A 13,712-nucleotide genomic window follows, 5' to 3' on the forward strand; every position below is an offset into this window, starting at 1 on the left:
CATCGGGCTCACTGCTGTCTTTGCAAAGCCCACTTAGGATCCTCTGGCCCCTTTCTCTCTGCCCCTCCCCCCATTCGGGCTTGCTCTCAAAAATAAAAAACAACTGAGTATATTTTCAGATCTTATTGGCTTTATTCAAATGATTCATGAATCAGGCAGCATCCCATCTAATAAGTAAAAAGGAGCTTTGAAGAGCTGTACAAAATGGAAGACTTATAAGGCAGAAGGGGGCAGGACAAGGGGGTTATTAGCAAGAGTAGATTGATTGCAGCAAAGTTACCTTACTTGAGGGGAAGACCAGGTCTAACAGGCAGGTTACCTAAGTAGTGCTGAGCAGGTAATTCTGTTAAGATTACAGTCCTGGGAGAGGCTGAAGTTGCAATTAGGTTAGGTATTTTTGGTTTGGTGACATGGGCTAAGCACAAGTCAGCACTAAGTTAGACTCTATTTTGAGTCTGTTGTCTCTTTTTTAACAGTGAGGAGATGCACAAAGAGTGTATTTTTGCTTTAAGTTTTTCAATTTAACTTAAAGTCTTATTCTTTTTAAAGATGTAATAAAGTGGTATTCATTGTCACTTTTTCTTGGATTAATCTTGGGTATTCTGTTCAAAAACAGACAAACCCTCCTTAAACTCTAAAATTCCCATAGAGTTTTGTTACTATTAAAATTATTTTTTTAATTTAATGTGTTAATTTTTCTGAGTATTTAGATTGCCTGATGGGTAACTTTTGATTTCAATATCTAAAATCTTTCCAAATACTTTTATAAATCTAATAATTTAAACAGGTAAATAAATATAATGAGTCGGAGATTCCAACACTTTATGAATATAGACAAAATGTTTTACAACTTTCCACTTAAAATCGCAATTCTGTGGCATTTTAAATTGGAATCATGAGGTTAATCTGTTGGATTCTTGATTATGTGAAATTCTCTTAATCACCAGAAAGTTTAAACCTAAACACATATTATAGATGACTTTTAACATAAAGGTGTTAATTTTAAGGGTATAATTTACCTTCATTATTTCTACATTATATTTAATTCTGAACCTTCATTGGATTAAAAGGACACTTACAGTCCCCAGACCAGTAGCACCAACATTACCTAGGAACTTACCAGAGATGTAAAAGTTTGAACTCTAACCTACCCCTACTGAATCAGAAACTGGAGGTGGGGCCCAGCAATCTGCTTTCACAAGCTGTCCGGATTCTAATGCACACAGAGTTTGAGAATCACTTTTCTTAGAAATAGCTATTACAAGTTCTTTTTATTGATATCTTAAGCTGCAGAGATCTCAGAACAGTGTGCATTAGGATTTTTTGGAAGGTTTATCAAACCAAACTGTTGAGCTCCACGCTCAGTTTCTGCATTAGTAAATGGTCTGGGGTAGGGCCTGAAAATTTGCATTTTAAGAAGTTCCTGGGGATGCTGATACTACTGATCTGGTGACCACATCCTGAGAACCTCAATACTGAGGGAACATTTTTTTCATCTCAAGCGAATCCATTACTGAGTGAACACGTTAAGACCACAATATGTTTACTAGCTCACATGAGCCGATCCTAATTTATAAGCCAGAAATTTGATGTCAGGACACCATGTTCCATATGACCAGGTTAATTATTTCTGTGCTAGAAATGATCATGTTAAGGCTTTTTAACAGTTATGAAAGCAGGAGTCTGCAAGTCCATATCCTTCAGATGGGGTTAGTTTTGTAATCCATATCCCTTGAGTTCAAGGTAATGTTACCTCATTCTTTCTTAGCCTCTTTCAGTTTTATCACCTGATTTGGAGAGATTTGTCAGGTTGCTTCTCTACTTGATTGGATTCAGGTAATCTATTTATTTACTGTCCCATTCCAGTTCTGACTATAGACCACAGTGTAAGGTTATTCTAAGAAAATTTGGAACAGAATCTTCTGTGAATCAGGTAATGTATTTTCTATAGAAGAAACTTTTCCTCCTTTTGGTCTGTCTTACATACAAGGGTTTTTAAATTTCCATGTTCTTTTGAAGTTAAATCTGGGTACAGCTTAATATAATCTGGGTGCTTATATTTGATGTCTCTTCTAGGTTCACTTCTTCAACAGCTTTTTTCATAGACAGCTGGTAACCAAAGGATATAATGGAGTAAAAAGATGGACTAAAAAGGTATTCTCTTTATTTCTTTTTTATTCTAAATGTGAAATGCAAATAAGCCACTTTGAGTGGAAGGATAACAACTTTAATGTCCATATGATACTGATTAGAAATAGACGCTTAAAAAAAAAACCACTCTTTTAATATAATTATTTCTTATTGTTTTTTACATCCTGTTGTTTGAAACACAAGACACTAATAAAACTCCAAGTCTGTCCAGTTTATTGGATTATGCTCTAAATGAAAGCACTGGGCTGGAAGTTAATGGTTCCAGCATTGTCATTAGCTTGCTGTGCAACTTGGACGAGACACTTTATTTGGGCTTCAGAATGCTTCATTTGGGCTTCATAAAACAAAATGATAAAATCAGCATAACCCTTAAAGCTCCTTGCAACCTTAATTTCTCTCTGGAGTCATTTACTAGGGCCAGAAACATTATTTTAAAAGCCCATTTATATTCTGTTTTTGATATTTTGACATAATTACCGAGTTTAGATTCCACAGTTACAGGTTTAGAGATACTGTAGCATTTTGTCTTTTTATACTGGATAGGTTATAGAAAATTAAGAGTAAGTCTTGTCTTGAGTAGTTGTGGATGGAAATAATTTTTTGCAAAGTAAAACACCTGACTGAACATGACTATTTAGGTAATATGTGCAAAGCATTATCAGTAATGCCAAGATAAACATGGCTGAAGGGTACAAATCCAGGGGAATAGATAGAATGAACTCAGGACTCAGACCTGGGTTCAGATCCTGCTGTAGCCACTTAACAAGTTGTAAGACCTTGGGCAGATGACTTAATTCCTTTAAGCTTCAGTTTCCTCATTTGTCAAATGGTAGTATCACAAGTATTTACCTTGCTGAGAGGATTAAATGAGATAATTTGTGTAAATCACTAAGCACAACAGTAAGAATCATTATATTATGATGGTAGAAACATGGGCAGCAGCTAGTGTAGCTGGAGTACAGAGAGCAAAGAAGAGAGTGGCATGAAGTGGACCTGATCTAGTGATGTAGGGCATTAAGGTTTAGATTTTGAATTTTACTCTAAATGTATAGGAATCTATTGAAGGGTTTTTGGTGACATCATCCAATTTGTAGTCTTTGCTCTAGCAGCACTGAAGAAGATGGATGAATGTGGGAGCAAAGCTGATGTGGGTAGAACAGGAGGCCACTGCAAAGTACCATTAGTGGTACTTTGGATTAGAATGGTAGCAGGATAGATGGGTTATGTACATAAATATGAATATGATCTAGGAAGTAAAATCAACAGGACTTGGGTGACAGATTGGTTATGGGCATGAAGGAGAAGGAAATGTGAAAGATGACTTCCAAGTACAGTATATGATTATCTTTTTCTCATCTACATAACTCTTCTTGGTTAAGTAGCATCCCACTATATGGGTATATTTTTTAAACTGACCAGTCCCCTAATAGTTATCCTTAATTTTTCTTGGATAAACACCAATACAGCCTATCCAGTGGTACAAGCCACATACAGGCATACCTTCTTTTATTGTGCTTCACTTTATTGTGCTTCACAGATACTGCGCTTTTTACAAATTGATTTGTGGCAATCCTGCATCAAGTAAGTCTTTTGGCGCCATGTTTCCAACAGCATTTGCTCACGTTGTGTCTTTGTGTCACATTTTGGTAATTCTTGTAGTTATTTCAAACTTTATTATTATTATATTTTTTATAGTGATCAGTGATCTTTGATGTTAGTATAGCCATTGTTCTGGGATGCCATGAACTGTACCCATAGAAGATGGCAAACTTAATGTTATGTATGTTCTGACTGCTCCCCCCACCAACTGTTCCCGTCTCTCTCCCTTTGGGCCTCTCTATTCCCTAGATACACAGCAATACTGAAATTAGGCGAGTAACACCACAGTGTGTTCAAGCGAAAGGAAGAGTCCTATGCCTCTCACTTTAAATCAAAAGCTAGAAATTATCAAGTTTAGTGAGGAAGGCATACTGAAAGCTGAGATTGGCTGGAAGCTAGGCCTCCTGTGCCAGACATTGGCTACTCCAATGAACACATGAATGACAAAGTGAACAGCCTTATTGCTGATATGGCAAAGGTTTTAGTAGTCTGTATAGAAGATCAAACCAGACAAAACAGTCCCTTACGCCAAAGCCTAATCTAGTGCAAGACCCTGACTGTCTTCAGTTCTGTGAATGCTGAGAGAGATGAGGAAACTGAAAGAAGAAAAATTTGAAGCTAGCGGAGGTTGGCTCATGAGGTTTAAAGAAAGAAGCCATCTCCATAGCATAAAAGTGCAAGGTGAAGCAGCAGCAGGTGCTGGTGTAGAAGCTGCAGCAAGTTATTTGGAAGATCTGGCTCAGATAATTCATAAAGGTGATGACACTAAGCAACAGATTTTCAGTGTAGATGAAACAGACTTCTATTGGCAGAAGATGCCATCTAGGACCTTAATAGCTAGAGAAGAAAAAGGCAATACTTGGCTTCAAAGGACAGGCTGACTCTCTTGTTAGGTAGGAGCTTATGTGGCTGGTGACTTGAAGTTGAAGCCAGTGCTCATTTACCATTCTGAAAATCCTAAGGCCCTTAAGAATTATGTTAAACCTACTCTGCCTGGGCTCTGTAAATGGAACCACAAAGCCTGGACGACAGCACATCTGTTCACAACATGATTTACTGATTATTTTAAGCCCACTATTGAGACCTACTACTCAGAAAGATTCCTTTCAAAATAAGACCTGTCATTGACAATGCACCTGGTACCCTAAGAGCCCTGATGGAGATGTCCAACGAGATTAATATTTTTATGCCTGCATAACCTCTGTTCTGCAGCCCATAGACCAAGGAGTAATTTCAACTTTCAAGTCAGATTATTTAAGAAATACTTTTCATAAGGCTATAGCTGCCATAGATGGTGTGTGATTCCTCTGATGTATCTGGGCAAAGTAAATTGAAAATCTTCTGGAAAGGATTCACCATTCTAGGTGCCCCATTAAGAGCATTTATGATTCATGGGAAGAGGTCAAAATATCAAAATTAACAGGAGTTTAGGTGAAGTGGATTCCAACTATCATGGATGACTTTGAGGGTTCAAGACTTTAGTGGAAGAAGTAAATGCAGATGTGGGGGAAATAGCAAGAGAACTAGAAGTGGAGCCTGAAGATGGGACTGAATTGCTGCAACCTCTTGATAAAACTTGAATAGATAAGGAGTTGCTTCTTACAGATGAGCAAAGAAAGTGGTTTCTTGAGATGGAATCTGCTCTTAGTAAAGATGCTGTGAGAATTGTTATGGCAACAGAGGATTTAGAATATTGTATACATTTAGTTGATAAAGCAGCAACAGGGTTTGAGAAAATGTACACCAATTGTGAAAGAAGTTCTGTAGGTAAAATGCTATCAGACAGCATCACATGCTACAGAGGAATTGTTCGTGAAAGGAAGATTCTATCAGTACTGTAAACTTCATGTTATCCAATTTAAGAAATTACCACAGCCACCCAACCTTCAGTACACTACCATCCCGATCAGTCAGGAGCCATCAACATTTAGGCAAGACCCTCCACCACCAAAAAGATTACAACTCACTAAAAGTGAGTCAGCATTGTTGGTGGTTAGCACTTTTAATAACAAAAAGTATTTTTTATTTAAGGTATGTATATTTTTTGTAGACATAATGCTGCACACTTAATAGGCTACAGTTTGTGTAAACAACTTTTATATGCACTGGGAAACCAAAAAAACTCCTTTGACTCATTTTATTGCAGTGGTCTGGTACTGAACCCACAATATTTCCGAGGTATGCCTGTATATGCTATGTATAAGAAACATAAAAGAAAATGAACAAGAAAGGTTGAAAATAAAGTGACAGTTAAAAAGGGTCTAGGCAAATGTAAACCAAAAGAAAGGAGTGGTAAATAAAAAGAAGGAATGGCAGTATCAGGAGCAGATGAGGTAGAATTTAAGGTAGAAAGTAAACTGTGTGATACAATTTCAATATATAGGAGGTGCCTGGGTGGCTCAGTCGGTTGAGTGTCCGACTCTTGATTTTCGTTCAGGTCATGATCTCAGGGTTCCATGGACTCAAGCCCTGCATCCGGTTCCATACTGATGGTGTGAAGCCTGCTTGGGATTCTCTCTCTGCCTCTCTCTCAAAATAAATAAATAAACTCAAAAAAAAAAAAAAAAAGAAGAAGAAGAAGAAGAAGAAAGCTAATGGCCATTAAATGCCTTGATCATTAAAGAAAAAATTAAAAACAGAATTTAGTGTTCACTAAATTAGATTACATCAAGATAGATTACAGAATGACCAAGGATTTGAATGCAACAAAAGTAAATAAAACAATGGAAATAATAAGAAAACTCCATGAAAGAACTGGTCCATAGGGTAACTGAGTCCATTCTGTGCACAACTTAAAAGTTTATAAAAGAAAAGTGAATTCAGTTACATAAAAATAACTCTGCATTTAAAATAGCGATGTAAAAAGACAAATAGTAAACTAGGGAAAATATTTGCCATTAATGTCACAGAACTGATTTTCTTTTTTTTTTTTTTTTTTTTTTTAATTTTTTTTTCCAACGTTTATTTATTTTTGGGACAGAGAGACAGAGCATGAACGGGGGAGGGGCAGAGAGAGAGGGAGACACAGAATCGGAAACAGGTTCCAGGCTCTGAGCCATCAGCCCAGAGCCCGACGCGGGGCTCGAACTCCCGGACCGGGAGATCGTGACCTGGCTGAAGTTGGACGCTTAACCGACTGCGCCACCCAGGCGCCCCCTGATTTTCTTAATATATAAAGGGTTTATACAAATTGATAAGAAAAAGACTACCAACTTAGCAGAAAAATGGGTGGGTGATATGAATGAAAAGGTTTGTAGTAAAGAAAGGTGTTCTGGAAATAAATTCTTTGTCAGGTCTACGTTTTGTGATTGTTTTCTGTCTATAGCTTTTTTACTTATTTTCTTAACCATGTGTTTTGGTAAAGATTTTTAATTTTGATGATTTCTCCATATGGATATCCAGTTCTTCCAATGTCATTTGCTTGAAAAGACTTCTCTTTCCTAGTTTAATTGCTTTGGTACCATTGTAGAAAATCAGCTGACCACATATGTATGGGTCGGTTTCTGCACTTTGTGTTCTTATCCATTGATCTCTGTTATTATGCCAATACCACACTGTCTTGATCACTGTATCTTTAGAGTATATCTTGATATATAGTGTAAGTTGGCCAGCTTTATCCTTTTTCCAGAATGTTTTGGGAATTCCAGGTCGTTTGCATTTTCATTTTCATATAAATTTTAGAATCAGCTTGTCAGTTTTTTGTTTTTTTTTTAAACTTGCGGGATTATTTAGTTTGGGGAGAATAAACATCTTAACAATATTAAATCTTCCATTTCCATGTACATGGTACATGTTCCCTTTATTTGGGGTCTTTAATTTTTCTCAGCAATATTTTCTAAAATGTAACCCTGGGCGCCTGGGTGGCTGTTGTTAAGCATGTGACTTTGGCACAGTCACAGTCTCATGGTTCATGAGTTTAAGTCCCACATTGGGTGAGCTCAAGCCCTGCTTCTTTCTTTCTCTTTCCCCCTCCCCCTAGATCATTTGCACCCTCTTTATCTCAAAAACAAAACAAAACATGAAGCGCCTGGTTGGCTCAGTTGGTTGAGTGTCAGACTTCAGGTCAGGTCATGATCTCACGGCTTGTGAGTTCGAGCCCCATGTCAGGCTCTGTGCTAACAGCTCAGAGCCTGGAGCCTGCTTCTGATTGTGTGTCTCCCTCGGTTTCTGCCCCTCCCCCACTCACGTCCTCCTGTCTCTCTCAAAAATAAACATTAAAAAAAATTTATAAAACAAAACATAGCCCTATTTCATATTTCCGAAACTGCTATAAACAGAATTTTTTAAATGCTGTCTTCCAATTGTTTCCTGTTAGCAATAGAAATACAACTTATTTCTGTGAATTGACCTTGTATCCTGTGACCTTGCCAGACTCATTGGTTGTAGGAACTTTTTTGTAGATTGTGAGATTTTCATAGACAATCATGTCTCTAAGTAGTGTTTTAATTTTCCCTTCCAATTTGTATGCCATTTTTTTCTTGTCTTATTGCACTGGCTGGGACTTCTATGAGAGGGGACATCTTTGCCTCGTTCTCAGTCTTAGGAGAAAAGCAGTCTTTCACTACTGTTTGTGTTGACAGTTGTAGGGTTTTTTGTAGATACTCTTTTATCAGGTTAAAGAAGTTTTGGTCCTATTCCTAGTTTATGTGACAGTTTTTAACCATAAATGGATGTTGAGTTTTATCAAATACTTTTCCTGCGTCTAAGGACATGATCCTATAGTTTCTCATCTTTAGTCCTTAAATGGGCTCCCAGATGGGAGGAACAGCACCGAATCTGGAGACATAACAGTCTCAGGGCCACAGGATGGCTCTTGAAGCTTCAGCTTGGTCATGACATAAATTCACTTCTATTTACAGAGCACTAGTTAAAGCAAATCACATGACAGGACTACTTTCTTCACCTGGGAGGGACAGTGAAGCCACATGACATCAGGCAGTTCTATATAATCCTTTTTATAGGAAGGGCAACAAATAATTGGGTCAATAATAATACAGTCTACCACACATACCATTCTTAATTATAATAAAGTTATGTATGACAGAGATAATGTATTAAAAAGAAGAAAAATCTGGAAAGATATACACTGAAGTGTACTTCTTATCTGTATTTTCTAATTTTTATTTAAAAATTGTTTTCATAGGGGCACCCAGGTAGCTCAGTCGGTTGAGTGTCCAACTCTTGACTTTGGCTTGTGTTGTGATCCCAGGGATGTGGAATTGAGCCGTGTTGGGCTCCACACTGAGCACAGAGAATGCTTAAGATTCTCTTTCTCCCCCCACCCCCTCCATGTTTATAGCAGCACTATCAACAATAGCCAAAGTATGGAAAGAGCCCAAATGTCCATCAATGGGTGAATGGATAAAGAAAATGTGGTTTATATACATAATGGAGTATTACTCGGCAATCAAAAAGAATGAAATCTTGCCATTTGCAACTATGTGGATAGAACTGGAGGGTATTATGCTAAGTGAAATTAGAGAAAGATAAAAATCATAGGACTTCACTCGTATGAGGACTTTAAGAGACAAAACAGATGAACATAAGGGAAGGGAAACAAAAATAATGTAAAAACAGGGAGGGGGACAAAACAAGAGACTCATAAATATGGAGAACACACTGAGGGTTACTGGAGGGGTTGTGGGAGGGGGATGGGCTAAATGGGTAAGGGGCATTAAGGAATCTACTCCTGAAATCATTGTTTCACTATATGCTAACTAATTTGGACGTAAATTTTTAAAAATAAATAAATAAAAAAATCTTTACTAACAAAATTCTCTTCTCCCTCTGCCCCTCTCCCCTGCTCACACACTTTCTCTCTCTAAAATAAACTAAAAAGACAAAATTGTTTTTATAATTAGGAGAAAGCTTTTTTAAAAATGTTTATTTTTTCAAGAGACAGAGCATGAGCGGGGTAGGGGCAGAGAGAGAAGGAAACACAATCTGAAGCAGGCTCCAGGCTCTGAGCTGTCAGCACAGAGCCCGATGAAGGGCTCAAACTCCTGAACCATTAGATCATGCGAAGTCAGACACTTAACTGAGCCACCCAGGCACCCCAGAAAGAGTTTCTTTTTAAGAAGAATGTAAATTTGGCCTCATTTAATACTGTGTTTAGATGTGATTCCTTGTTTTAGATACTCAGGATTTGTGCATTGGAAAGGACCAGCTGTCTTCATGTTTTCTTCTCTCCACCTCACCTGCCAGGTTTATGGATACAGAAAATGGAAAAGTAGAGGTGCTAAAGTGCTTTGCTCCAAAATCATGTCGACTAGTAGAAGATTCATTTAGAGCAGGACATTATCTGAATATCAGAAATCAAGGAAGGCTTGAGAAATAGCTTCTAAGAATCTGATGTACTTTAAAATAGCCTTGTGACTGTTTTAACCCAAGGAACCCCTAAAAACTCTCAAAAAAAAAAAAACCTGAAAAAAAATTCATTCACAACTTTTACAGATGTTTATTGAGCACCTACTACTTTATCATTCATTCCACAACTGGGATTTTGAGTGGAATAGTAAATATTTCTAGATTGTAAAGGATGTGTAAAGAATTATCAAGGATATTTTTCCCAATTTTACCATCTGGGAAACCTGAGGTAGTGATAATGGTAATAGTTAAGATTCACTGGCTACATAGAATATGTGAAAGCAGTTTTCTGCATCTTATATATGTATTATCTCTCTCAATAATTTCCTAAGGTAGGGGCTGTTGTCTATAGTTTATAGTTGAGGAAATCAAGTCACAAAGAAGCTATGAAAATGACCAAAGTCATCTGGCCAGTAAGTGGAAGAGATTCTCTTTGAACTTCACCAGACTTCCTTCAGAGCCCATGATCTTAACTAGGACACTGAGTTTATAAAAAGAAGGCTTATGGTGCCTGTGCTGTTTTATAATATGATGATTCCTTCCTACATAAGAATTGAGTCAAGGTCAAATATGTACACAAAAGCATAAAAATAAGAGGCTAAGTCACATTAAGCATTTGCAAAGCACAGGTGTAGCAGGTTTGAATGTGAAATGGTGCTTTCTGGATCTTCAGTTTTCTTATTGTGTATTATAGCTTAGTAGTTACAAGCATGGGCTTTAGATTCAGACCTGGGTTCAGATTTTGGCTTCACCACTTCCTGCTTTTATGACCTCAAACAGGTCAAAGGTCAGTAAATGGAAGCTGTTTCTGCGGTTGTTTTGGATAGTCTGTGGTGATGGCCGCATTTCTTTTTCTTTTTTAATCAGGTGGATTTGTTTAAAAAGAGTCTTCTGTTGATTCCTATTCACCTGGAAGTCCACTGGTCTCTCATTACCGTGACACTCTCTAATCGAATTATTTCATTTTATGATTCCCAAGGCATTCATTTTAAGTTTTGTGTAGAGGTAAGTTAATATACTGCCTATATTTTTTCATTTATCTTGTGATCAAATAGAACAGAAGTCAGTTATCATAGGGGATCAATTTCTGTCATGAAAACCCTCTAAAATGTTGGCAGAGAAAAAGAACTACAAGAGGAATCCCCAGGTTGGGAGAGGTAGCTGTCTGTGATATGGATCCCACTCTGAGAAACAAGTCTAATTTGGATTTTGTCACATATTTTCCTGCCTCCCTATAAAGCTGCATTTTGAATGGATACAAATCATTTTCCTTGGTGTCTCTTAGGACTAAAATTGGCTTGTATCTTCAAAATAACTTATGTAGAATGAGTTATAATCAAGAGAATCAGCCAGCAAAATAGAGCTCAACTAATGACAGTTCAACAACATGGTGAGATGCAAGAAAAATCCATAGGTTTCCTGATTTTCTTTCAGTAGCAAGGACCAGTTAAATTTAACTGAAAAAAGAAAGATTCCATTTTCAAAAGCAAACAAAGATATAAACTGACCAGGAGTATATACTCCAGCAAAAATTGTGGAAGTTCTTTAAGAGTAGAGCTCTATATTTAAAGGAAATCTGAGCAGATGGAAAGACAGGTAGGCTCAGTATTGGAAAGAGATCAATTATTCTCAAACTAATAATATATACCAATTTGCCCCCAATTTCTCAAGAGGATTTTGAATGAAAACTGATAAGCTCATCCTAGAATTCATAGTGCAGAGTTTATTGCATGAACATTGACGGAAGGAATACTAGAGGCCAAACCATAGTTTTAATAATTAAAGTTTTAATAATTAAAACTTAGGAATAGACCAGTAGATTGGTGGTACAGCACAGAGAATGTAGGAATAACTGCTGTATATGAGGGAACCTGGTATATGATAAAGTTGGGGAAAGACAGGCTATTCAATATATGCCATTGTGAAAAGTAGCTGTCTATTTGGATCCACATACAGATCCTTCATACTATTTATAAGAGCAAATTCCATGTAAAATAATGACCTAAATATAAAATGCAAAACTATAAAAGTTAGAATAAAATATAGAAAATGCTATGTTTTAGATTCAGGAAGGACTTCTTACACAGAGCCATAAAAGCAAAACACCTAAAGGAACAGATTGATAAATTGGACCATACCATAATTTAAAACTTCTGCATGTCCTAAAATTCAAAGAGAAGGGAAAGACCTGGAGAAAATATTTGTGACATATAATAATCACTACCCAGAAAATATAAAGAACTCCTAAAAATTAAAAGGATTTAAGAGAAATGGATAACGATTATTCAAATAAGTAATTTTAGGAAAAATGCAAATAGCCTTGAAACATGTGGAGAGATGCTTAGTCTTATCAGAAATACAGGAAATGCAAATGAAAACTACATCAGGGCTTCATTTTTTGCCCATTAGGCAAGTTTGATGGTATTCAGGTGTTCATTAGGTGTAAGGAAACCAGCTTTCATTTTTTCTGGTGGAGTATATGAATTAATATAGCTAGCCACTTAGGGGAGTTGAAATCCTGATCAGTTCTAAGTGCCTTATAAATTTATAAAAGATGTATGTATATCCTAGGGATTCCTGGCTGGCTCAGTCCTTGGAGTACACTCTTTATCTCAGGGTTGTGTGAGTTCAAGCCCCATGTTGGGCATGAAGCCTACTTAAAAGAAAGAAAATATATATCCTATTGAATACCAGTTCTATTTCTTGGTATATAAAAATGCTTGTGTACGTATGTGCACAGTGATAGGGCATGCACCAGAATGTTGACTGCAGCAGCATTACTGATAGTAAAAACAAAACAAAACAAAAACCAAAAAAACCCACCTAAATTTAACTCTACCAACAGAATAGTTAAGTACACTATAGTACATTCATACTATTAAACTGGCCATAGATCATAGATCTAGATCATAGATCATAGAATATAGATCTCCATGTTCTAAATAACATGGAAAGATCTCCAAGACCTATTGGGTTTTAAATAGCCAGTTGCAGAGTGATAGAGTATATGTTTATGGGAAGAAAATACATATGTGCATGTATGTATGTATATATGTGTGTGTGGTAGTATGTGCATAAACACAGTTGTATACATGTACATACATACTAATATTCCACCTTCAGTGTGGTTGGTTTAATTCCTGTTACCTCTGACTTCACCTTTAGAAGTGATGCACAGAAGTAGAGGGCATAAGGGAATATTTGAAACTCTGATAGGCTTCATCTTGGTAGAAGCTTCAGCAGTGGACTCGACTGTATTTAGTATCCAGAATGGGTTTCAGTAGAACTTTCTAGAAACTGCAAGATACCTTTATCTGCAGCCCTCAAAATAGAGTATATCTAAGGCTGGAATGTTTTTCATTTAGTTTCAATTATTGATTTCTGCCATGGGTTCCTTCTTTGTATTGAACGTTGGCAGTAATCAGGTCTTTTTTTTTTTTGTCTTCCCAATATTTAAACGTCAAATTCAGCAAGTTGGCTGCTGGAAAAGGCTGACCATCTTACAAAAACTTCTAATTAAAACATACAGTGGTATCCACAGCCTAAATGCATACCTGAGTATAGAAGGCCTGAGTCCTTCTTAACACTATGAAATG

The 13,712-nt window shown here is 36.8% G+C and overlaps 2 protein-coding genes across 5 annotated transcripts in view; one reads left to right on the top strand and one right to left on the bottom strand.

The window, feature by feature from the left end:
* SENP5 (SUMO specific peptidase 5) overlaps nucleotides 1–13,712 on the top strand; it is a 51,672-nt gene that overhangs the window by 31,785 nt on the left and 6,175 nt on the right. For all 4 annotated transcript variants that reach the window (XM_043594489.1, XM_043594491.1, XM_043594492.1 and 1 more), the window contains exons 6-7: nucleotides 2,077–2,154; nucleotides 10,984–11,121. In XM_043594489.1, the coding sequence (XP_043450424.1) occupies nucleotides 2,077–2,154; nucleotides 10,984–11,121 (216 nt within the window). The remainder of the gene's footprint in view (nucleotides 1–2,076; nucleotides 2,155–10,983; nucleotides 11,122–13,712) is intronic.
* NCBP2 (nuclear cap binding protein subunit 2) overlaps nucleotides 1–13,712 on the bottom strand; it is a 40,019-nt gene that overhangs the window by 4,947 nt on the left and 21,360 nt on the right. The window lies entirely within an intron of this gene.

Source organism: Prionailurus bengalensis, chromosome C2, assembly GCF_016509475.1.
Source record: "Prionailurus bengalensis isolate Pbe53 chromosome C2, Fcat_Pben_1.1_paternal_pri, whole genome shotgun sequence".
Taxonomy (NCBI): Eukaryota; Metazoa; Chordata; class Mammalia; order Carnivora; family Felidae; genus Prionailurus; species Prionailurus bengalensis.